The sequence below is a fragment of the Rhinolophus hipposideros genome (genome assembly GCF_964194185.1).
Source record: "Rhinolophus hipposideros genome assembly, chromosome: 17".
Classification (NCBI taxonomy): domain Eukaryota; kingdom Metazoa; phylum Chordata; class Mammalia; order Chiroptera; family Rhinolophidae; genus Rhinolophus; species Rhinolophus hipposideros.
In genome coordinates this window covers 57,129,569-57,153,992 of record NC_138063.1, presented here as the reverse complement: position 1 = coordinate 57,153,992, position 24,424 = coordinate 57,129,569, and the positions used below count along the sequence as shown (strand labels likewise).

Sequence of the window (24,424 nt, the reverse complement as noted above, 5' to 3'; positions counted from 1 at the left end):
TCACCCACTCTCTAAGTGCTGGTGACCAGTCCAACTATTACACATGGCTCAAACAGGGTCCACCTGGACCCACGTCCAGGCTGGGGTTGCAGTTTCCATCCCCTGCTCTCTACGCCGTTGCAAGGACAGCCACACGTCTCCAGGGCCCATCTTCTGGGGATGAGGGGCTTCCCCCAGCCTGAGCAGGGACTTCTATGTGCAAACCCTCCCCACACAAGGGCCAACAGGAGCCCCAAAATGCCTCCCCAGGATAGCCCAGTGCTGGGTGCTGGACACACACATGTCCCTGTCCGGGGGCCCTCCTCCATCCTTAGCTCCAGGCCACGGGCACAGTACAGAGACCTGGACTTGTATCCCAACTCCAGCTCAGCTGAATACTGACCATGGGGTTTGAGGTAGCTCGTTTCACAACTGGGGCATCCACTCCTGCTCTGAGGCCTGGAAAGCCTCATGCAGGGTCAGGAAAGGGGCCAATGGGTGCATGTCATGGGGGAGTCCACGTTGAGGCTCCAGTCCTGAGCCACTATGGGTCCATCCATTCCTGGTTTCCTGTTTCTCTTGTAGCCCTCCATCTGCCCCGACACCCTCCTTGATGTGCTCTCCTCTCAAACCTACCTACCTTGAGGAATTTGTACAAAAGGAAGGTGAACCAGTTGGTCAGCATCTTCTCTGCCACCGACTCAGTCCTGGAGATAGACACGTGCAGGGGTGACAAAACTCCCACTGCCAGCCCCACCAACCATGACCAACCCCAGTACCTCCCACTTCTTGCAGCACTATAGGTCAGGCCTTAAAATGTACCCATGGGTGCTGAGTGCCTAGGGGGTTGCTGTAGTCTCTGAGCATGACTAGGCCCAGCACCGATGGCCCTACATAAGGCACGTCCCAGAGTGAGCCCCCTGCCCAGCACACCCAGGCACCACTATCAATCTCTGATCAGAGGAAGCGGAGTCTTCCTCCAGAACCTAAACAGCAGCACCTCTGGAGCAGAACCCAGCGGGGCCTCTGGTGTCTGCAGGTAGGAGATGTGGGCTCACCGCCGTAGCAGCAGCTTGGGGTGGTTCTTGCTCTCCAGGTTTTTTTCGATGAGGTCGGACAGCAGCTGCTTGAGCACACCGGTGGCGTACTCCATCTCGCCTTGCAGGGCCGTCATGATGAGCGAGGCTACATTCCCTCGGTCGCGCATGGAGAAGCTACGCTGGGCCTCCAACGTGCGGATGAAGGTCAGCAGGAAGTGCTTCTTGGTCAGCAGCTGCCCGAACAGTGTCAGCGATTTCTCCACATTAGCCTGCACCTGGGGAGGACAGGAGCCTGCTCAGACCCACATCGGGACACCCAGCATAGTCATGAGCAGTGGGGGTGGAGATCTTCTGGCTGAGGGGTTGTCCAGACCAGGTGTACATGGGCAGGGCACGGCACAGAACAGGCTTTGAAGGTAGGTGACAGGTCACCTTGACAGGTGTCTGGGCCTCAACTGTCCTCAGCAGAACGGATGTAGCCTGGCAGCCCGAGAAGCCCACTGCAGGCAGAGACCCAGGTGTACCGGCTTCAGTGAGGGGTGCAGAATAAGAGCCTGCTCCTGATACCCCCTCTGCGGCTGGCCGTAGGACTGGCACCTCCTGCAGCCTGGTTCTAGCAGCTCAACACCCCATCTGCTGGGCACCAGGAGTGCACATCCATGGTTTCACTTTGCCCTTACCACAACCACCAACACAAAAACCACCCTTTCCATTTCACAGAAAAGGACGCTCAAAGTCCAGCAGGGCCACATGGCATGGAGGTGGGAAAATGAGGTGGAATGCAGGCATGGCTGACTCCAGGATCCCCGCTCTCTTTCTTTTCTGTATCGAGGCTTGTCAAGGCAGGAGGTTCCCTACAAGGGCATGCCAGAGGCCACAAGTGACACCTGGATCTCAGCCCAGAGAGACAGGTGACAGATACCAGGCAGAACAGAGCCAACCGAGAGAGCAGCTAGACCAACACAGCAGATAGTAACACAAAGAGAGAGGCCTGACAGGAGGAGGACGTGAAGCCCCCAACGTGGCAGCAATCCCAGGGAATGCCCTGGGCCAAAACCAGAGTGACAGGAAAGCCCTTTCACGTTCAGCTCGAGAGGGAACATTGCACAAATGGCACCGCTTGGGAAAGCAGGCCCCAACATGCGAGGGGTGCAGAAGATGGAACCTTTGGCCAAAGAGCATGACAGCGATTTACAGAATCCCTAGCTATTCCTCGCTGGGATCTGGGCTCCTGGCCTGCCGTGGGAGACCCTGGAGAACATGGGGGCTGGCCCTTTTCCCTCTGGCTGGCTTGTGCCAATAAGCCTGGGTGCTGCCAATGCCTGCGGAGAACAGCCCAGCTCTCTGAGGGCCTCCATTATGTGTCAGCCATGTGTTCCTGCCCCAAACAGCCACAAGAACCTCAGTTCACTGCCGTAGCAGTGCATGGCCCACCTCCCAGCATGCATGGCCCAGGCCCCTGCTTGGTAAAGCTTAGCACTGAGAACCACCCAGGAGATGAGCCAGGTGAGCTACAGGGAATATAAGGCGGACTAAAGATCCCCGCAAAACATAAGCAGCCGGAAGAAGCCCTGAGGGCAGATGTGGGGTGAGCCCAGGCCAGCAGCCCACCTCCATCTCCTTGAGCACAGGGTGGTCCTCAATCCCAGGGAAGAGCACCCTCATGGCGTACGTCCTGTAGTCGAGGAAGGGGATGCCGGCACCATCCAAGTCGCTGGTCAGCTCGTGAATGTCGGTCTGCAGCTCTGCAAAGGCTGTGGCCAGACAAAGTATACAAGGCAGGTGCCACACTGGCCTCCAGGCCCCCCAACTCGGGGCTGGGCTCAAATCCTGGCTCTGCTGTTCACTGGTTGGGTGACTTTAAGGAAACTACTGTACCTGCTTGTGCCTCAGTTTCCCTAGTCCCAACACAGGGATAAAAACCCCTCTGTCTCTGAGTTGTCACAGGATTAGTCAAGAAAAGCGCAGAGGAGGGGCAGGGACCAGGTCCAGGCTGAAAAGGGCCCCTGTGCCTCACACTGGCATTTGGGAGTAGAGTAACTCTGGGTGCTGGCTCTTCTGCCACCTGGGGGAGCCTGCTGCCAGCCCTGGCTCCCTTGGACAGCCTCCTGGGAATAGAAGGAGCGTGGCTAGGGGTGGGAGGCCCTGGGAGGCAGTGGTCCAGGGATCCAGAGGCTGGGGGCTCTGCCCAAGTTCCCCAGCCCTCCACACTGACTACCCCACATGCACAGCTCAGGCCAGCTCTACACTGCCCACCCATCCCAGCCAGCTCTGCCTCTTTCAGAAACAAAGGCAGGCAGGGGCAGGCCATGATGGAACATTCCAGAACTATGAGATATCAACTGTGCAGCAGCCCAAGGGATGTGCTCTCTGATCAGGAGCCAGAGGAGCGCTTGGTGAGCCCAGGGAGATGGCTGGCAGGTTTGAGAGGAGGGCCTTCATCTCTGGCGCGTGACTGCTGGGAGTCTGGTTATCTCCACCTGGCTGCCCCGGAGTGCCCTCCAGCTGCTGCACCCACACACGTGCAGGCAGAGCAAAGCTTTGTGCACACCCACGGCAGTGGACAGCTGTCTTCACCTTAAAGGAGGTCCCAACCTGCAGAACTCCCCTCCTGGCCCCCGCACAACTTCCTGCATCCCATTAGAACTACCCAGTGGGCAGGCGGGTTTGTCTGGGATCGAGGGGGGCTCCTGGGTCAGTCAGGCAGGGTACCGGAGAAATGGATACCCTGGTTCCAGCAAATTTAACAACCGCAAGTCAGGCTTGTTACAGGCATGAGTGGTTCAAATCCCACTCTGCCACTTAGCTCCCTTTCCTCATTCAAAAACAAGAACACTATTGGTGTCTGCCTCTAGAGCTACAGCGTTCACTAGTCAATATCCGCAAAACGCTCGAGGTTGCGCCTGGCACCTCACAAACATCCCATAACTGTCAATTATCATTGGCGCTGCTTCATTTACCCCTTGTAAAGCCCCAGACTCCTCAGATGAGGCTCCAAGAGGTACACAGAGAACCCAGGACCATGCATGGGTGGGAATTACCCCAGGCTGGCCCGACACTGGGGACCTAACCATAAGGAGCCAGCCATCTCATACCCAGCCCAGGAAGCCGGCCATTGTGGGCCAAGGCTGCTGCCAGCTGCCTAGAGGCCACAGGCACATGCATGGGAGCTGAACCGACCCTTAAGTAACCACTGTGCAATCTACAGTCCACAGCCATAACCCCAGTGCCCACCTCTCTGCTGCCAGCACATGGTCCCACACGCCCAACCAACAGCAGTGCCTTCAGCTCTGCCAGGGACAAGCCAGGACCTCGGTCACTCTAGCTTCCCCGTGAAACATCAGGCAGAGATGGGCAACCCCTGGGGTCACCCCCACTGTTCCAGCTTGGGGTGGAAGTAGTCCAAGGGATGTACCCTGACACCCTGACCCTTCCCGCTGACCCCGTAGACCACTGATCACCCATTTCTGATGTCTATGGCTCCTGCCTGCCAGAACCCACCCCACTCTCTGGAGACCCCCAACCTGCCCTTGAGGTCCACCCATTCTTCGTGCCCCTTCGACTTAAAGGGCACAGGCTTGCAGGGACATGTGACCAGGTGTGACATCAGGGATTGGCCAGAGTCAGGCGCAGTGGGGAAGCTGAGCCTGCCCACTGTACCCATCTTATCATCCCAGGGAACGAGGAGCCCCAAGATGAAGGGATTCCTGAAGATGGAGCTGATAGAGCTTCCATTCTGGAAGCAGGTGCACCTGGCACTTTCCTTGCAGGAGCCAGTCTGAGCTTATTTCTGCCAGTCACAGCCCAGGAGCATGACAGACACATGCCGCATCTTAGGAGGATGACTCCCTTAGACAGAGCTCCCCAAGAACAAAGACTAGCCCAGCCAGGGTCCGACTGTGTTGAGGGATAAAGACCCCGCTCCTCAGCACGGTGCCCAGCAGCAGGCATGGAGCCACCACCACACTGGCATGTGTATACACAATGGCTACCCAGCAGACTCCGCACAGGCCATCATCTGGATGCCACTCACGACCCCCCTGAAGTGGGCACCAGCACTGTGCCCCTCCTACAGATGAGAAACAGGCACAAAATGGTGACGTGTCTGTCCCATTTTGGGACAGCCAAGCTGGGGCACAGATGAAGGCTCTCTGGCTAAAGAGTCTGTGTCATAAGCAGCACCCCACAACAGCTGTACCGGCCCCCGGCTCCAGTCAGGCCCCGGCCTACCTCCCTGGGACCAAGCTCAATACAGCAAGGCCATCGAGAATATTGTAAACTGAGAGGAGCTGGCAGTCAGGACAGGGTCTGGCTCACAGGTAGCAGCAACCTCAGCGAGCCGGGCCCTGCCCCCTGGAACCCCCGTGGCCCCCACGCCCACAGCCCCGACAGACCTTCCTTGCACTCGAGGGCCACTCGGGACTCCAGGTTGTCCATCTGGAGCTGGAGCCGCTTGAGGGTGCGGTCGGCATCACGCGACTTGCGCTTGTAGGCAATGAGCACGGCCACGATGACCAGGAGCAGGAGGCCCCCACCCCCGCCAATGCCCACGATGGCCGGCAGGGTCAGCAGGCTGTCTGAGTAAACCTGCAGCATGCCTGGCGAGAACTCGAAGCCTCCGGCCCGAACCTGGGGTGGGGGTGGGGGGTGCAGACTGCTCAGGTGGCACAATGCCCACTCAGAGCTCCTTGCCCCGCAGCCCTTGAGACCCCACAGTACCTGCCCCTGGCTCAGTGTGCTCAGCGGTGGATGGGGATGCTGGGGACCCAGGGTAGGTACCAGTCCCACCAAGGGGCACAAGGGCTCGGTGAGGACAAAGATGGGGCTTGCACTGGAGCTGAGCTCCCTTTGGGCCAGAGACCAGTCTGGATGCCCTGGGTGGGGCTGGGCAGTAGGTCAAAGGGAGGAGGGACCCGCAGGCCGCAGCACGATTGCCTGGCCAGGGACGCACCGTGACCTTGTGCTGCCCTGTAAGGTTGGGTGACTCGCAGAGTAGCTGTGTCTCTGACACGGTCAGGGCGCAGGGAGTGGAGCCGATGAGCACAGTGTAGTTAAGCCTCGAGTTGCCAGGCGCTGGTGGCAGGAGGTTCCGGCCCTGTGGGGGTGGGGGTGAACCAGAGTGCCCCACTGGCCCCTGCTCGCACCCGACCCCTGCCACCCCATACCCGTACCCCCACCCGCTGCCTAAGGCCCACCTTGAGGATGAGTGGGGAGCTAGGCTTCAGCTCCAGGAGGCCAGTGGGGCTGAGTGGCTCCAGCACGGGGTCAGGGAAGTAGAGGAAGGAGGAGGCGTTGAGCACTAGCAGAGCACGCACATCATCCATGACAAAACCCAGCTCGTCGGGCCGCTCCCCCAGCTCCGGTGGGCTGCGGGTGGGGTTGTCCACCGAAGGGGCCCGGCATACCATGGTGGTGTCATTGTACACCAGGCAGCTCTGGGGACAGGTACAAGGACACTAGGTTGGCTGTTCCTCTCATGGAGACAGGCCCCCTGAGGGGCTACAGCCACGCATGCATGCAGGGCAGCCAGAGCTGGATTCCTTCCCCGGGGCCTCCAGTGAGCTATGGTAGCTTGAGCTGCATTGTGCAGGGGGACGCACGGGCAAGGGAGGACTCACGTTCTCCCTCTCGACACCTCCATACTTGGCCCGGATGCGGGGTTCTCGGACGGTGGCCAGATTGGTGCCCGTGACTGTTAGGAGGGTCCCTCCACTGGAAGATGAGAGGGTGGGGGTCATGGGGTGAAGCTCTGCCCTGGCCCAGCACAAACAGGTAGGGCCAGAAATGCCACCTGGCTTTTTTCACCCGGAAGACGTAAGCAGGTTACAACCTCTCAGCATCAGAACTCCGATTGCAGCTACCACACCTCAGAGTGGACAGTGTTCCATTGTCCTGAGAGCTGTGTCTTGGACATCTTATCTTTGTTCATTTTTTAAGAGTACAGCACCACAGAGATTAGAGGGATTTTTGTTGCTACATCCACAGCACAGCAGTGACCACAGTCTTACACTTTGCTGTTTCTGTTCCCACCCCTAGAAACAGACCAGGGCAGCACAGGGAGATTTGGCCACATCCTGCCCAACCCTGAATCAGGCACCACCATTGTAAGGAAACTCCATCAGAAATTCCACTGGTTCCTCCAAACAAACAAACAAAAAATTTGGTGGTGGGACCGCACAAGAAAGGAGAAGAGAGCCAGTGCATAAGCTGGGTGTCTTGAGTGGCCTCACATGACACAGGGGAGCACCGGGGCTCAGGGCGGGCCAGAGCAGCCCCACCTGTTGATGCTCCACTCAGGGTCGATCTTCAGGATGGTAGGGTCCTCAGTGTAGTTGTACTTCACCTCAGGGTTGGTAAGCTGGGCACGGTTGATGTTGATGACAATGGGGGCACTGCCAGGGCTCTGCCCGGGGGGCGTCAGACACCGGATCTCCCGGGAATTCCTCCTGGAGGGGCCCAGGGTGACAGTCAGGACATGAGTGCTGGAGCTCACCTCCCAGCTGGGCTAAGTGTGTCTAGGCTCCATTACAAACAGGTGATGTTTGGGCAAGTTACTCCCCAGGCCTCACCAGCCCACCTGTAAAACCAGAACCTGCCTCCGAGTGACTAATGAAGGTTACGGCCACTCTCCCCTCAGCTCCTCTGAGGGCCAGGTGCGTGTTTGCCCACCTTGGACCCCAGCCTGACCCTCTCCTTTCATTCTCTCCTGCTTGCTGTTTGAGGGCTTGTCTGACTGACCCATCAGTTGAGGGGTGGAGCCTGCCTGCCCCACTCACTCTCCAGATGACCCAGCCAGCAAGCCTGCCCATGCCCAGACTTGCCCGAGCTCAGCCCAGGTGGTACCATGAGCAGTTCTGTTGGGTGGTAAGGGGGCTTACAGGGGTCTCAGCGCAGCCTTGCAGCAGCCCAGTCAGTTACCCAGGGATGGTCGGCGGGAAAGAGCCTTTGGGACTCTGACCTTCCCATCCGCTGCAGACCTGTCTCCACTTCTCCTGTGCTTCTGATGCTAGGAGAGCTGGTGTGCCACGCTCAGTGCCAGCTCTGGCTACACTTAGTGATGCACATGCCTCCCCTCTACACTGTACCCTGATGTGAAACTCAGGCTAAGCCCGGGTGTGGGCTGTACACAAAATGAGCTAGCCAGGGTGGAGGGACTAGGTCACCCCGACACTGGGCAGCCAGCCAGTCACTGCCTACACCTGGGTTCCTGTCCCCTCAGCTCCTTCAGCACAGCTGGGAGGCCCCACTGCCACCAGGCCAGCGAGCAGAGCAAGGCTGCAAACACCAATAATTTGTCTGATGACGGGTAATTACTGCAGGAAAATATTTAAAGGGCCGCTCCATTATCATCCCTAATCTAGAATTATCCACTTCAAGCCTCGGGGCTTTTAAGATTTCTTTTTTCACTCTTAAAAAAATTTTTTTTAATACTTATTATGTTTCCAAGGAATCCCCCCACCCCAGGACAGGGAAGTTGTGCCTGGTGGTTGGGCCCAGGCCCTGCCCACCTGCCAGCTCTGCCTGCCTGCTCTTTCCACTCTAAGATAGCCTGTCTCAATGGCAACCTTCTCAGCCTCTGGTTTCTATAGTGATCACCCTGGCCAGGCTCTCCACACTCCCCTTGTTTCCCAGGCAACGGGAAGGGACATGCAGCCATCTGAACCAACCACCACCAGGGAAAGGCAGGCTATGCCTGGCCCCTCATTCCCTGTCCACACCCCTTACCAGGAGAAGGAGCAAGGCCGGCCACCGACAGACACAGCCACATCACTGCCTGCATTCAGGTGGCTGCCCTCGATGCCAATCCAGGTGCCCCCTGAAAGAGGTCCCCGGGCAGGGCTCACACGATAAAAGGTTGGAGTCTATGAAAAGAAGGAACTTGTTGGAGTCCCAGGAAAGACCTACGCCTTGGGCCAGAGGCCTGTTTGTATCTCCAGCGATGCCTAAGCTCTGTGCTCACTGGCTCTCGGACACAGCCCACAGGCAGGGAGCACAGGGGAACCTGGAGTGAAGCCCCAGAGACGAGGAGGGAGGGAGGGAGACCAGGAGCAGAGGCGTAGCCGCACAAGGAGGTGCACAGGAGAACAGGAGCCCCTCACTTGAGGTGGCCTTTGGGCCAGGCCAGCCCCTGCAGAGAAAGGCCTCACAGCCCCTCAGGATGCTCAGGAGAGCCCCAGGCTGGGTGGGATGGGGCTTACCACAAAGGTGAAGCGCTTGGGTGACAGGGCCCGGAAGCGGGGGGAGCAGTCCCGCACGCACACCTCCACCAGGGCATCATGGGCCCGCACAGTGCTGGCGTCGCCAATCTCACACACGATCCTGCAGGGAACCAGGGAGCCTCAGTGAGCTCTGGGTCCAGGGGCCCTCGGGGCCTCCCCCGCCCACGCGGGAGGCACTCACTGCTCGGCGCTGATGTACTCGCTCTCCATGGGGCTGCACAGCACTTTGCCTACACGCACGCCCAGCTGCACGTCCTCGAAGCGCAGGCCCAGGTTCTCACCCATGATGGTGAGTCGCGTGCCTCCCTGCCGAGGGCCCGTCTCGGGGGACAGCTGTGGGGAGGTAGAGGCTCAGGTAGGTGAGGGCCATCCTGGGCCAGGAGGGGCTGCACACGGAGGCAGCTGGGCAGTCACAGCCACCCCCAACCCTGACAGCCCAGGAGGTCCATCTACCTTGAGAATCTTGGGGTCTGCGCAGCGGCTGCCACCACGGCGAGCATGCATCCAGGCGGCAGGAGAGTCATCAGGGCAGTGGGGACGCAGGGAACAGCGGCGCTCAGCCACACACCAGCCACACTCGAAGCGAGGGTCAGCTTTGAGGCACAGGCCGCAGCTCTCCCGCAGGGCTGGGCACTTGTAGAGGTGGGCTGTGCGGGCCAGGGGGGCACAGTCAGCTTGGCCTGCCCACGGCCCCGCCCCTGGGGGGTTGCCCCACCCGACTTACCCTGGATGTTCTGAGGGTTATCGATGACAAAGTAGTTGTTCCACACCACTGACAGATTCACAGGCAGGTCGCTGATGTCATTGCCCTCATAGAAGTACTACCGGCAGCAGAGAGGGTGGTCAGGCCACAGCCCCAGGGGGCAGGTCAGGGCTTGCATGCCCCTCCTGGCCCCCTCTGGGACTTGGCGGGGCAGGGTCTGGGGGCTCTGCCTGTCCAGACTGGCTTTCCAATCTGAAGCTGGATACCTCACAGAACCGCCTGCCCACCAAACAACCTAGGGGACTAAGCCTCTCTTGCCGTGCCCAGCTCTCCCTGCGTCCCCACCCCAAGGTCTTCCTTCCCAGTGGCCATGGCACCCACTCTCCAGCCAAGACTGTCCCCAGCAGCCACATGAGGTATACCCTCCAGGGTGACTTCCCCATTTTCCCTTTCAGTCAGCCCCAGCAGGAAACCAGGACTTCCCAGCTAGACCTCTTGCATGGGTAATCAGGAATGCTCTGTGAACCTCCATTTCTTTGCCAAATGAGCTCAGCAATCCCTATGCCGCGACTGCCGAGGTGCGAGCTGTGTGACCCCCGTGCCCTACGCATAGTTTGGCAAAAAGCACAGTCAGGTGAGGCTCAGCCACCCCAGGAAACCCACTGCTCTCCTGATTACATTCTCCCTGAACAGATGGGGAAACCAAGGCCTGCCAGCAGTCACAAAGAGTCAGAGAGAGCCTCGGGACTGCCAACTCAGCACCACTCCCTCCACCCACCAGGAAGTTTTGGCTCTGCAAAAATTACCATCACTAAATCCACTGAACATGATAAAAAGCTTTGAAAATGTCACCCTATTAGATCTGAGGCTGCAAACATGACTGCTTCTTGGCACTCGGGCAACCCCCGCCCCCCTGACAGTACGCAAATACACGGGCAGCTGTGAAGTTTCTGTCTGGCCACAGGGGTATAAGGAGCTGGGTGCTTGGGCGCTGTTGCCCTGACCCTGGCCCTCTTGGAAGTACTGGTGATGACAGCATGTGGCTGTTTCCACACATCCTCAGTCTGGTCTCCTAACCACGCCCCAAAGACCCCACACAAAGCCACCTGTGTATCCTGACACATCTAAGTTGCCCACTCCCATGTCCGAGATGTCCTCTTTCCAAAGGTCTGGGTGGCTCTTGGCAGGGCGCCACCTGCACACTCAGGCACACCCCAAGGGCATGGCAGTGTAGCTGAAGTGTCGCTGAACGGCTGACTGTGCTCATGAGCAGAAGCCAGTTTCTAAGGCTGTGAGGGTGCCCAGCCCAGTTCAACAGAAGGGATCCCCAGAAGCCCCGTGCTGGCTCCAGCCTGCCTTACCGAGGAGTTCTGGCACTGTAGGCTGGAGCTATTGAAGCGCAGCGCGGTGACACGGGTTGGGCTTCCTGGGATGTGGAAGAGGCACTCGTACCCACGCTGGCCTGACTGTGGCTGTGGCAGGTTCCGGGCAGCCAGGGTGATGGGCTTCACCACTCCCACCGGCACGTAGATCTGGGTGGAGGGTAGGATCTGCGGGCAGTCCTGAGGGTGACAAGGCTTTGGCTGAGCCCAGACTTGGAGGCCAGAGAGCAGGGTATACCCCACTACAGCCCCGACTGCAGTCTGTGTGCATAGCCTGTGCTTCTGGGGGAAAGCACCACTATTCCCACTTTACACACTGGCAGACTGAGGACCTCAGAAATAGCCAGCTGAGCCAGAGGCAGGAAGTCTCAGTTCTGTGCTCCACCAAGCTGTGTGGCTGCGTTCTGTGCCCCAGGGCAGACCCTCTCTCCTCTGGGCCTGGTGTACCCTGCCTAATGTTCTAAGACCTGTTTAGCCACCAAAGGGCCCCATCTGGTCCACAGCTGCAAAGGCCCTTGAGACAGAAGCAGCCAAGAATGAGGCATTGGGGCTGCAAGCTCAGCTGGGGGCCCGGAGAGCATGTAAAAATAGCCAGAGCCAGGCAGAAAAACAGTGGAGGCCCCCAGGGCCAGCATTTGACAACAATAACTGATGCAACAGCCGAGCTTCCTTGCAGCACACTGGCAGCAGCCGCGTGAGGAAACGGCCCCACGGGCACGCCACTGAGCTGGGCTTTAAATAGAGATGCTGAAAACAGGCCGGAATCCCCAAGGCCTGCAACAGTTCCCAACACAGTGTGGGCCAGGGCCCAGCATCGGCTCTGCGGCAGTTTTGGGGCCTGAGGACGGGACCTGGACTTGGATATGGCCCCTTGGGGGGCATTGGGGAAGGGGAAGCAGAGCCAGCAGGGTATGGCCAGGCATGCTGAGCACTTACCCTGGGTCTGCAGGGTGCCCTCGTCTCCACCAAGGAGAGGCAAGTGATGGTGATATATATATGGAGGGCCACTGGCCCTGCACTCCGGGGCCCTCACCTATGCCAGCACTCCCCTGGCCACTTTGAAGGGGTGCTAAGCCCAGCCCTCAAGCCCAGACACCCTCCTGCTGCCTCCCCAGACCTTGGCTGCCCCTCCTGGGCCCCCAGCAGCCCGGGGTTGTCCCCGGCACCAGGGCTGGTCTCACTGTTCCCCACCACACACCATCTCAGTCACCCGGGGGGGCCAGCACCACTGTCAGTCTTGGGTGTAGGATCTGTGCCCCTCCAGCTAGTCTCTTTGTGGCTGGGCCTCAGCATCTGGGGACCCCAGCCACGAAGAGGGGTCAGCTCAGGGCTCTGACATTCCTTTCAGGCCCCGTGAGTGGCCTGAGATCAGGCTGAGCTGGGAAAAAGATGAACAGTGGATGAGTACACCAGGCTCTTCCTTGGCAGGATCTGCCTCCCCGCATTCAAGGGGCTTTGGGTCTGTAAACTGGCTCAAGTCTGGGAAGTGAGTGAGGGGCCACAACTGTTTATATGATTCCAGATAGACTTTTATTCACTTGGCCTACAACTCTTCTGCTTACACAGATCAAGTAAGAAGTTAGAAAACTGCCCCTCTATTCCACTTGTAGGGACATCATGACCAGGGCTTGTCCCTCCCAGTAAGGAGGTTGCCGGGAGGGAAGCCATATGACCCTCCTATGGAAATGCCAGCCACCCCTCTTATTCCTGAGAGGCCGGATCCAGAATTCCTAGCAGAAAGTCCTAGCTGCTGGGTTTGGGCTATCTTAAGAGTGAATTCAGGGCACTCCACGTGGGACCTCTGCCAGGGCATCCACCCAGCACCAGCTGCCCCCTCAGTGCCCTTTCCTAACATGCTCTGGTGGCTCCCACCTCAAGCAACCCAGGCAAAAGTGAGAGCGGGAATGGAGCAAGGAATGGGGTTCTTGGGAACGCCTTCCCGTGGGGTAGGAACCAAGACACTGCGTAGTGAGACTGCTCCTGAGAGCGGGGGGGGGGGGGGCTCAGATAAGAAACCAGAACCAGAGACAGGAAGGGGGCTCCTAGGCTGGGAGCCCACATCCTTCCAAACAATGTTACCGCTTAAGTCTGGATATGTTACACTCCTCAGAAACATCCCCATTAAACCTAAGACTACAGCTTAAGAAGTACCTGCAGAATGAGTCCATCCCCTATTAACCCTCCATGGACCCCATGATCACCCCCAGCCCAAACCTGCACAGGCAAACTCCTCAGGAGAGGTCTGTACTTACTGCCCCACTTCCCCTGGCCGTCATGGCCCACACACATCAGCCCTTCTGAGGTCCCCAAAACCCCAGGGTCACTAACCCACTGGGATCAGTCAGTCCCACCAGCTTCCTACTGCCCAAGGGCCTCTCCTCTGTCCACCCCCAGGACACCTTGACCCAACTCCTCACACAGAACACACTTGCAGGGAAGCCCATGCCCACCCCCTATGCCCGCGGCTCTCACACCATGCACTCTCACAGACACTGTCATCCCCAGATGCCCATGGTCCCTGTGGGCTCTCAGCATGCACCACACTGCTGTTTCCTCCCATGATGTACAACAAAGGTCCAGAGGGTGACGGTGGTGGGGTGGCCAGAGAGGCTCTGTGAGGAGGGGCCCACTGCATGGCGGGAGCCCTGTACTTCCTCTGCCCCAGGCCTGTCCATGCAAGTCCAGACCGGCTATAGTCCCCAAGTGCCCCACACCTGGGGGACCCACACGCTCTAGTCCTACCTGCCCCACCAACAGGCATAGTGTCACTGCAAAGGAAAGGGCCCTGGCTCCAAGTCCCAGTTCTGTACCTGCAGGATGGACATGGGGACCCCTGCCTGTTTCCTCCCTACCTGGCAGGTCCTGGATCGACCCATCGTGGTTCTGAGAGTCCGGGTTCCAGGAGTAGCAGCCCTACTGCTCCTAAATAAAATCAGTGCCTTGCCCAGGCTCCAAATAATTACTATCTAATTATTATCAGTTACCACGCAGGACGTCAGATGGCTCCAGGAATTGACCAGCTTCCCTGTAGGTTAGGCTGACATGTTCCTTTATCCCCATGGACTCAGGGCACCAGGCCTATCCAGCCAAACATCTCACGCTCCAGGCTCCCACGGCCCTACGTGGACAGTGCCCTCCCCACATCGTCCCCCAAGGGAGCCCACTGGTCGGCAGCCCCCAAGCAGAGGCCCAGAGACGGGTTTGTCTGAGGCTTCTCTGTCTCCCCCGAGGATCACAAAAGAGAGCCAATGACCACCAACAAATGCCACTGGCTGACCTCAGGCCAAAACAGCCCTGAAGGATATCCCCAACCCACAGACGTCGTGGCTGGCATCCCAGCCACCCACAGGAGCTCTCCCAGGCCCACCTGGAGGCGTACCCACTTCCACTGCGTCCCCCAAACGGCCTTACCTCGGATACGTTGACACGGCCCTCTAGGAAGGCACAGTCAGCAGCGTTATCTGTGCACACGTGGCGGTATTTGCACCAGTGACAGGGGAAGGAGCCATTGACACACGCCAAGCAGCTACAGGGAGAGAAGTGGGGCAGTGAAGCCAGGCATCCTGCGCCTCCCACAGCTGCCACGCAAGTCTGCACCACACTGCCTCCTGCTGCTCCTGCAGTGGTTATTCACAGGGCCACCCCACAGCCTTTGTACTAGCTGACCCTCCACTTGCTCTGAGGACTTCTGTGTCAGCTGGTCTCACCTGCTGAACAGCCCCATGCTCTCCTCCCTCTTCACTGCTCTTTCCCCAGACCCTCGATCACGTGACAGTCCACTCCAGAGCTAGCCGACAGAACTTTACTAATGATGGACATGTCTAAAGCCTACACCACCCACTATGGTGACCACTGGCTACACCAGGACACACGATAGTTAGCACTGGAAATGTGTTAGTGGAACTAAGAAATTACATTTTAAATTCCACCTGTCTTAACTTAGATTTAAATTTCAGTGGCTAGCAGCTTCCATAGAACTGGACTGAGCCATAAGAGATATCCACCACCCCAACCAAAACACAGGCTCCACCAGGAGAAGCTTGTCCCATTTATTCCAAAATGTCCCCAAGGCCTGGACAGGGTACTTGTGGTATTCTGGGGCCCGCAGCCTCGTACAGCTGGCACTGAGGTAAATGCAACTGGCCAGTCTTGAGAACCTCCCAACCCACAGGCTACCCAGCTTCTCTTGAGACCCAATCCCCTCTAGCTCTGGAGTGTAGTTCTCTATCCCAAAGATCTGCCTAAGACAGAGAGCTTGTACCCTGGTAATAAAAACACCCAGGCCACATTAACAAAGGCAGGTATGGCTGAGGCTGAACCCCACTGCCCCTACACCCCATGCTGGCCCTTCCAAGCTAGGGCCCCTCCAGGTCAGGGATGGGGCTGAGGGTAACCCTGGGCCCAGTGCCCCCGGCCTATGGCAGCATGCACAGGAGGTCCTCAACCTCTCCCGTTCTTCCTGCTGCTCAGAGTCAAGACAAGCAGCACCAGGGAGAGTTCCCACCCTGGCTCTCCCTGCCCTAGTCTCTCCACACCCCCAAGCCCCAGCCACACCTGGGGTGGCATGAAACAGAGAGGACCTAGAGCCCTGTCCCATGGCACACCATTTCCCATCTAGACGATTCAGCAGCCTCCCACCAAGCTCCCTGCTTCGCTCTGGTACCCACAGGCCATTCCGCACCTGAGGCGAATGGCGAGACTCTCTGGGTGTGAATCGGTGCATGTCACTCCCCACCCACGCCACCAGCTCTGACCACAGCTCTAGCTTCAGGCTCATCTGGCCCCTCTGTCTGGCCGGCTGCTCTCACAGCAGGTATCACCTCTGTGGCCCTAACCAGCAGGCCATGCTGCACTGTGCCCTGACCCACCAGAAGTCAGTGCAAGAGGCTAGGGACACTCACGACTGGTGAACGCTGCAGTTGTAGAAGACGAAGTCCACGGATGCGAACTTCTTGCCCGTTTCCTTAGACTTCAGGTACAGCTTTACCACCCGCTGGTCTCCTGCAGGGCAGTGCAGGCCCAAGTCACCAGGGCCACTCGATGTCACCTAATCCAAGATCCCCGCATAGGGCAATCCCCGAACAGGAAAAGACCTTGCCAAGGACCCTCCCAATGACCAAATGCACAGGCCCTGGTCGCACCCCAGCCCCTCCGGCTTGTGGACCCGAGTACACTGGGTGGGCCCCCTGCATCTTTGCAACAGTGGTCCCTAACTTCTGTCTACACTGCCCTGACATAGGAATCTTCTCCTAACCCTGCCGTCCTCCTCAGTCACCATGTGACATCCATTCATTCTCTGTCCCCAATGGCAGCCCATGTCCCTAGCAGGAGGCCCCTGTGCTGCCCAGGCCCAACCGTAATGCACTCACCCTGGCCCTGAGTGATGGGCGCCACCTCCTCGGCAGAGGGCGAGTGGCAGTGGATGCGACCACCCTCCAGGACACTCTCGGACTCAGTGAAGTCCTCAAAGGAGCAGTTGACTCCGACCGACAGGTCAGGCACGTTCCAGGCCTGCAGGATAAGCTATGGCAACCAAAGCAAGGGCTGTGGGTGAGCAGGGCCTCGCCAACCCTCCCCATCCCCAGCCCGTATTGGGTGGCCGCACTCACCGGGACCCGGGACACAGTGACAGAGACATTGCGAGGCTGCACGGTCAGCTGCACACACTGCAGCAGGTCTGAGGCGAAGCGCTGAGGCTCCTCCGCCCTCTCACAGGCATCCTGACGCGAGCAGCTGCAGGCAGGCGGCTGGGCTTGGCGCAAGCACGGAGCCCGCGTGCCCTGGCCCCTAGCCCCTGCTCAGCAGGGCCAACCCCCGCACTCGGGGAAGCCCACCAGCTTCAGTACACCCCATTTTTACTGGGGTGTGCCTGGGCTGGTCGTCACTCAACAGGTCACAGGAAACCACCAAACGCAGGGCGCCCTGCCCCTGGGAGGCCCGGATGAGCTCAGAGCGGAGCTGTGACCACCCGAGGCGCACAGCACGGCTGCGTGGAGCAGGGACCACCTGCCCGCCCCTCCCCCACCTGGACTCACATGCTGTGCAGGACACACCAGCCGCAGTGGGGGTCCCGAGAGCCCAGGCACAGCTCACACGATGTGTACTGCACACAGCTCTCTACCGGCACTCGCATCACCTGGAGGAGGGGGACTCAGTGTCAGGCCCCACAAGGCCCATCCCAGGGACCCCTCCAGCCTCACCTCCTTGGCCCCACACACTAGGGATGCCCCCGTCTCAGGACTTCCTGCCTGGTCTGTTCAAAAGCCAGTCCTGGGTGACACTGCCTTGGCTGAGTCAGGCCTCTCCTTTGGGAGTGCAGGGTGGTGGCGGCCAGGGAGCAAGCAAGCTTGTACATGTTAGCCACCCAGAGATGAACCAACTGGTCCAGCCAGGGTTACTTTCCCATCTGTCTGGACTCCAAGCTTCCTGAGAGAGCCATGGTTCATCGGCCCCAATCCTAAGCAGAGAAGCAGGTTAGGCCCCGCTCACCTCAAGCCCGCCTGCTTGGCTCTGAGGTCTCCAGCGAGGTGGAAGAACCCAATATCCACAAGGGGCAGAGGAGAAGCAAGAGCTATCTAAGAGGGAAGGATGGTCTTTCCCACCTGTCCTCCCTCCCATCCCTGCTCCCAACTGCCATGGGTTACCAGGTCGAGCAGAGGCTGGCTACCAGCAGGCCAGGCCAGGAACACAAGCATAGGGCCTTGAAGAGCTGGGCCAGGCCAGTCACAGGCCGCACAGAGGTTCCCACCACACAGATGAGGCGAGTGCTGGGCCAGGCCACAGCCTGAGAACTCAGAGCCACAAATGCATGCCCCAAACCCTGCAATGACACCAGTATCCTGATAACGCTCTCATTCAAATATTTTCTCTCGTGGACATGAAGTCATTCAGGGAGGGGTGGGACTTCTAAATCTGGCCTAAGAGAACCTAGAGTCAGCATGGACAGTGTGGGCCCATGGCGGCCACGCCCCGCTCCCCAGAGAAGGCCCACCCACACACATCTGGCAATGCAGCACCCACCTGCTTTTCCGTCATGGCATAGAGATACTGGCGGTCAGGGCTGAGGACCAGGTCACGCAGTATGGGGTTGCCGTCTTGGGCCACCACACTCTCGTAGGCCAGGGCTGGCCGGCCACCGGGGCTGGCCAGGTCCACCAGGATCTGTGGCAGTGCAGGCCTGAGTGAAACTGTGCTGGTGCCTTTATGCCTCAGCTCCATGCCCACTTAGGGTGAGGTCTGAAGCCCCTCCCCCAACAACCCCCAAGCCCTACAAAAACAACGCCATGGCATCCACCCCACCCCAAGCAGCCTACACAGGACAAACAGCATACCGGGAGGCTGGTCCTAGCCTACCCCCTTCATCAGTCAACAGAAGCCACAGCCCCACACCCCTCACCCACCACCGAGCTGTGCAGTCAGACCCAATGCAAAGGTGGCAGGCATCCCTGCAAGTGCTTCCCTGGGCCAGGCTGGGCCTCCCAGAGGATGGGATATTTGTGGGGGTGGGGAAGAGGCAGCAGGGGCCTGAAGGGAGCGTGGGAGTTTCAAAGCACTTGAGAAGTGAGACCCCAGGAGCCGGCAAAGTGGGGAGCCCACGGCGTGAGTGAGTGTGAGGGGAGAAACCCCAGGACATCCTGGAGTTGGGGTACACCCCAAGAGAAGGGACGGTGTCTCACCAGCATGGAAATATATTCCAGATACCAACTGGGCGTTAATTAGCCAGCTCTTCTCCGAAGCTTGCAATGGTACAAGTATTTTTAGTTACTTTTACCAAACAAATGTATTTAATTAACAGAGACTCAGGGGGCTTGCCAGAGATGGGACTCCTGGGGCAGCTCAGCCAGTCTGGGCAGGCTCCCAGGGCACAGGGCAGCAGGCCCTGCTCAGGCCCCTCCCTGCTCTGGCTATAGCCTGAAGGCCAGCCCACCTTTCCACCTCTACCTGGGCGGTGGGGTGAGGTCTGGGCCAGGGCTCAGCCCAGTACTCCTGCTTTGCACCCCCACACAGAAGGGACAGAGTGGGCCTGATTGACTGGGGTGGGCTGTGGGGCAGGCAAAAGCCCCTGGCTCCTGACTCGGACCAGCTCCAACAGGGGCTGGACAAGGGTCGCCAGCCAGGATGGGGTGCTGTGTCTCTAGGCCAGAGGCTGCTGGCAGTGAGAGAGAGGGAGGGCCGCATTCCTGAGAGCTCGGGGCCACCCCCACATCCGCTCAGCTGCCTCCCTGCCAGGCAATCAGGCTTAAGTCAAACCAGACCCAGAAGAGCAGAGCCTAGTGCCGGACAGGGGTAGCAGCCCTAGTTTGGGCCTGTCGCTGCCCAAATAGGTTCAGCCCGGCCTAAGAGCAGGTTACCAGTTGAGGGACCCCCCAGCTTCCGAGCCTCTGTGGATGGGAACTGGACAGAACCCCATCCTGTACCTAGCTGACTCCCACAAACCTCCTGCCCTGTTTGGATGGGCAGCCTGCAGGCAGGCGCTGCTCACAGGAAGCCTGAGGTCAGCTCCTTGAGCCCGCTGGACCCAGGACATACATCAGCCACAGGGGAGAGCCCAGGCAGCCAGGAGTCTCTGGATCCACACTGCCTCGGCTCAAGCCCTGGCTCAGACATCCCTCAGCTGTGTGTTCCCGGTAGGATGCTGAACGTCTCTCTGCCTCAGTTTCCCTACCTGTCAAATGGGAATGACAGCCCTCCCTACACCAAAGCTTTTCTGAGAAATGAGGACCAAACCAGTGTGCCACACAGGGAAACACAAGGTAGCCGGGCCCCACAGCAATCACCAACCCCCAGCAGCCAGTCACATTGTCTGGCAAGGCCAGCCTGGACAGCAGCCAGAGAACAGGAGACAGAAAGACAGGGCAGGGCCCCAGTGGAGACCCAGAGCTCCAGACCCAATCTCAACCCACATGACCGGAATCGGGACTTTGGATTTTCCCCAAGATCTAGCTCTCCGCTGCCCCCATCCCTGAAAGATGCCTCTAGTAGTACCCACAAGCTGAGGCCTGACCCCATGCCACCCAGTGCCAGGCCTACGGCCCCTCCCCCAACACCTCCGCCTGGTCTCTTTCACCACAGAACACCTGCCTCTAGGGCCTTGACAGAGGACACTCTCGAGGTATCTGCTGAATAGGGACACTTGAAGGGCCACAGCCTCTCCCACCCTGACCACCAGGGGCCACATGGTGCCAGTCCTGACCCCCCACCTGGCCAGGCCTGCATGCGCCTCCCCTCTCACAGGTGAGAGCATGGGCTGAGGCATGGAGGTCACATGAAGGGGCGACCTCCACCCAACAGGGTAGAAGGGAAATGCTGCAGGGAAGGTCACATCCAGGCTGCACACTAGCTCTGAGGCATGGCAGGGGGCAAACAGAGAGTGGGCCTCCTCCGGGGTCTGGGGAAGGTGGGAGAAGGGAGGCAGGCCATGCCTGGGAACCAGAATGCCCCCACCCCTGGGCCAGCAGCATGCCGACAGGTGGCACCCAACAGCTGCAACAGGGAACATGCACATCCAGCTGTCCACCCACCTGCCCCACACTGGACTGCCCCCAGTCCTTAAACACACACAGGCAGGCCCCAGGGGAACAGGGCATTTCTGAAGAGCTCAGAACAAGGGGGGCATTGCGATGCACAGCCCATAGACCAGAGGGTCCATGTGACGTGGGTGACAGGCCCACGTCGTGCACTTAGTAGCCATGGTCCAGGATTAGCAGGGCTCCTGCATGCACACGTGACATTCGGAGGGTCTGGCCGGGAATAACCAGTCCTGGGGACATGCGTGCTACGTCCTGGACAGTGTTCAGGCTATAGGGCTTGTGCAGCACAGACAGGTAAATTGAGGCTCACAAGGGCCCTAGACTGCCAGCTGCAGACCTGGGGACACAGAGTCTGCCTCAAAAGTGGGAGGAGGGATTCAGCATGCCAACAGGAGGGCATTCCAGGGAGAATGGGAGTGCGAGGCAGGCACAGGGCCAGGTAACTGGTAGGACCTCAGGACACACGCCGCTGGCAGCACATGTGCCGATGCCACTTCCACAGCTGTCCACTCTAGGGCCACCCACCTGGGGGCGACCCATCCTGGGGCAGTTGGGCCTGCAGAGCACACAGGAGACTTCTGGAGTCCCCTGGTATTCCCCCTCACCTCCAGCTGTCATCTCTGTGCTTGGCAAACCTTTTCCCCCAAACCACCAGAATCTCCCACGACTGGCTGCAACTGCCCTCCCTACCATGTCCCACCACAGAAAACCTCAGGGCCCAAACCCAGTCCTGCCCACAGAGGTCCTTCTGCCATGGTACCCTTCCCCATTCCTGCTGAGAAGGAAGCCCCACCCCCACACAGGTAGCTTCAGTGGAGCTATTTAGCCTCCCTGGGCATGCCTCCCAGGCCGCTCCAGGCGTGGGTACCTACCCACCCAGAGGGCCCATGGACACAACCACCCAGCCTCTGCCCGGGCTCTCCAACCCTATCCATTTCTCCCCCGGTCTTCCTCATCCCTCTGTACTGGGGAGTCCTTTGGATTCCGAGCCAAGGCAGAGGAGCTGTCAGCAACCCCAGGGAGGGACCAGGCCCTGGCAGCCTCCGGGGACCGGGGCCAGGTAAGGTGCTAATCATGGGCCAGACACCTAACACCACCACCATGGGGCATCACCTGCCCTCCCCAGATGGGCCAGGGAGCAGATTCACCCCTTCACCCCCAGGGCCCCGCAGAGGGAGTTCTGCCCAGGGCCAAGGGGAAATGGCTAACAGCAGGTGGATGGCCCCTGGCTCTGGAGGCCCCAGGCTGGCCCAGACAGCTGCCCCCGCGCCCATCACTGCACGACCCTGGCCAACTGCTGTAGGCAGGCAGCTGACTGCTCAGCCAGGTCAGCTGTCCACCCAGCCCAGAGCTAACAAAGGGTCCATTCTCCAGGCTGAGGGCAGGCGGGGGCACCAGGGAGGATGTCTGGGCTATCCAAGTTGCTTGCCAAGGCCGGCACGCGCCCTAACTGCCTGGAGGCAGGGGGCTGCCCAACTTGGCCAGGAATAGGAGGGGAGAGAGTTCCCTGCCGTGTCCACCTCAAGATGGCAACCCTCATGTCCCCAACTGTGAAGTGGAGTTGCACTGACTGAGCTGATTCCTGGTCTCCAGATGGGGGTGGAGGTAGGAAGAGTAGGACAGGCAGAGACTGGGGAAGCAGCCAGCAAGCTGGCCACTTACAGGGCTGGGATCTCACAGGCTCTCCCCTCATTCCGCAGGTGCAGCTGTCAAGCCTGTTCCCAGACCCCTCCTTACCCCCTCATGGGCTGCCACAGGCTTCTCCCCTCATCTGGCTGGGGTCAGGTTCCAGGCCCCTTCCTGAAATGGTTCTCAGAAAGGCCAGGAAGAATTTGATACTGGAAAAGCAATCAGCAATTTCCTCTTGGCAGTAATTGGATAATTAGAACATGATTTGCAGGAGGCCGGATGGCTGTAATTGGGCCAGACACACCTGGCAAGGTGTGGGGGGAGGGTTCCAGCAATCTTGTCTTTCCCACTCCAACCCTCAACGCACAGAGAACAATAGGGGCCAACCAACACAAGCAGTGGTCCTCCGTGACCCTCAGTCTCATCTGCCGACAGACAACCACCTCATAGTTCTAACTAAAAATTCAGAGAAGCTCAAGGTGCCAAAAGTCGGGGAGGCCAGCTTGCTGGAAGCTGCCTGGAGATTGGGCCCCTAAGGCTCAACGCTGCAGTAGGGCAGAGGTGCACAGCTTCCCTGAAGAATCTTCCCACTGTTGTAGGGACTGCACCACGCTGGGCCACGAGGTAGTGTACCCTGCATGGTTTTCCATCACACCTCACTGGCTGTCCTCAGCCGGGAAGTGGCCAAGGTGCCTACTGTAGCCTGAGATTTAACTAGCACCCGGTGCAACCACTAATGCTGTGGTAAGCAGCAGTGACCATCCGGCCTGACGTTCTTATCTCAAACCCCAAAGCTGTCCAGTGCACATGCTGTCATCCATGATTCCAGTGTCCCACAGCTGGGCCCTCACAGACCGACATCACCCTCACTACCCCCACCCACTGGGTCCCCAGCATGAGCAGGGAGATGCAAGCCCCTTCCACTTTCTCAAAGCCACCACAGTCCTCTGGCTCCCTGCCCCCACCCAGGCCTCCAAAGTCTCTTTCAGAATCTTGCGGGACATGTCCCTGCCCCCATTACGCTGACCACTGCAGGGTTAGCAGTGAATTGCCCACCACATGCAGAATAAGGGGGTGCCCGAGGCACCCCCTGATGACTCTCCTTCCTCAGGCCCTCCTCAGTTCCCAGCATGCACCCCTGAGCTTTGGCCATGCTGTTCCCTCCCTCTGTTAACACCCTTCCCAGCAGACTCCTTAGTCCCCTGGGCTATTCCAGCCTCTGTATCCATCTTGCTGTGCTGCCAGGGGTTCCCACACCCTGACGCCCAAAAGGACGGATCCTGGAGGGCAAGGCCCTATCTGCTGAGTGGGAGGTGAATGGCACATTGTGGGCAGTAACCTTCGGCCCTCATGAAGCTGCCTCCACCAGGCTTGCCATGGGCCTGGGCATGCTGGGAACTGAGCACAAGGTGGCCACTGCAGGCCTGCACTGGCAAATGTCATTCTTATCAAAGGTGCCCATGGGCCCCTGCTAGGGCTCAGGCCTGATTAGCCAGACCCCATAGGGAGGAGGGCCTGGGGTGCAGGGCCTGGGTCAGGGCCCTCCGTGCTTGTCTGTGGGCAGCTCCACTAGCCACCACCCGGTGGGAAGCAGAGGCAATGCCCATGTGGTGTGGACTCGGGACAAGGGCCTGGGACGGCACTAGACAGGCCCTCAGGGTGAACAAGTGGTCCCTGCGCCGTTCTGGCTCAGCCCACCATGGCCAGCCATGCCCAGGAGAACCAAAAAGAGCAGGACACACAGATGTCCACAGGGCATTATGCAATGCCATCCAAAGATTTTAGACATGACTGCCCTTAGTGGCCAGGGGCAGTGCATCCACGGGGTCCAAAGACATAGCAGCTAAGACAGGAAGCAGGCAATCAGGACCACTCGACTCCTACCAACAAGCCCCCAGAGGGATGAAAGCCACCAGGACCAATAACCTGCCACGTGTACGGC

General features: G+C 59.2%; 1 protein-coding gene across 4 annotated transcripts in view; it reads right to left on the bottom strand.

Annotated features, from left to right (window-relative positions):
* PLXNA1 (plexin A1) overlaps positions 1–24,424 on the bottom strand; it is a 394,709-nt gene that overhangs the window by 15,624 nt on the left and 354,661 nt on the right. For all 4 annotated transcript variants that reach the window (XM_081078527.1, XM_081078529.1, XM_081078528.1 and 1 more), the window contains 20 exons: positions 18,344–18,484; positions 17,359–17,459; positions 16,933–17,056; positions 16,693–16,846; positions 16,225–16,324; positions 14,735–14,849; positions 11,303–11,503; positions 9,963–10,059; positions 9,692–9,885; positions 9,420–9,571; positions 9,218–9,338; positions 8,745–8,881; positions 7,298–7,465; positions 6,638–6,731; positions 6,215–6,454; positions 5,971–6,114; positions 5,414–5,648; positions 2,631–2,773; positions 1,038–1,294; positions 620–686 (listed from right to left, as the gene is read on the bottom strand). In XM_081078527.1, the coding sequence (XP_080934653.1) occupies positions 620–686; positions 1,038–1,294; positions 2,631–2,773; positions 5,414–5,648; positions 5,971–6,114; positions 6,215–6,454; positions 6,638–6,731; positions 7,298–7,465; positions 8,745–8,881; positions 9,218–9,338; positions 9,420–9,571; positions 9,692–9,885; positions 9,963–10,059; positions 11,303–11,503; positions 14,735–14,849; positions 16,225–16,324; positions 16,693–16,846; positions 16,933–17,056; positions 17,359–17,459; positions 18,344–18,484 (2,985 nt within the window). The remainder of the gene's footprint in view (positions 1–619; positions 687–1,037; positions 1,295–2,630; positions 2,774–5,413; positions 5,649–5,970; positions 6,115–6,214; positions 6,455–6,637; positions 6,732–7,297; positions 7,466–8,744; positions 8,882–9,217; positions 9,339–9,419; positions 9,572–9,691; positions 9,886–9,962; positions 10,060–11,302; positions 11,504–14,734; positions 14,850–16,224; positions 16,325–16,692; positions 16,847–16,932; positions 17,057–17,358; positions 17,460–18,343; positions 18,485–24,424) is intronic.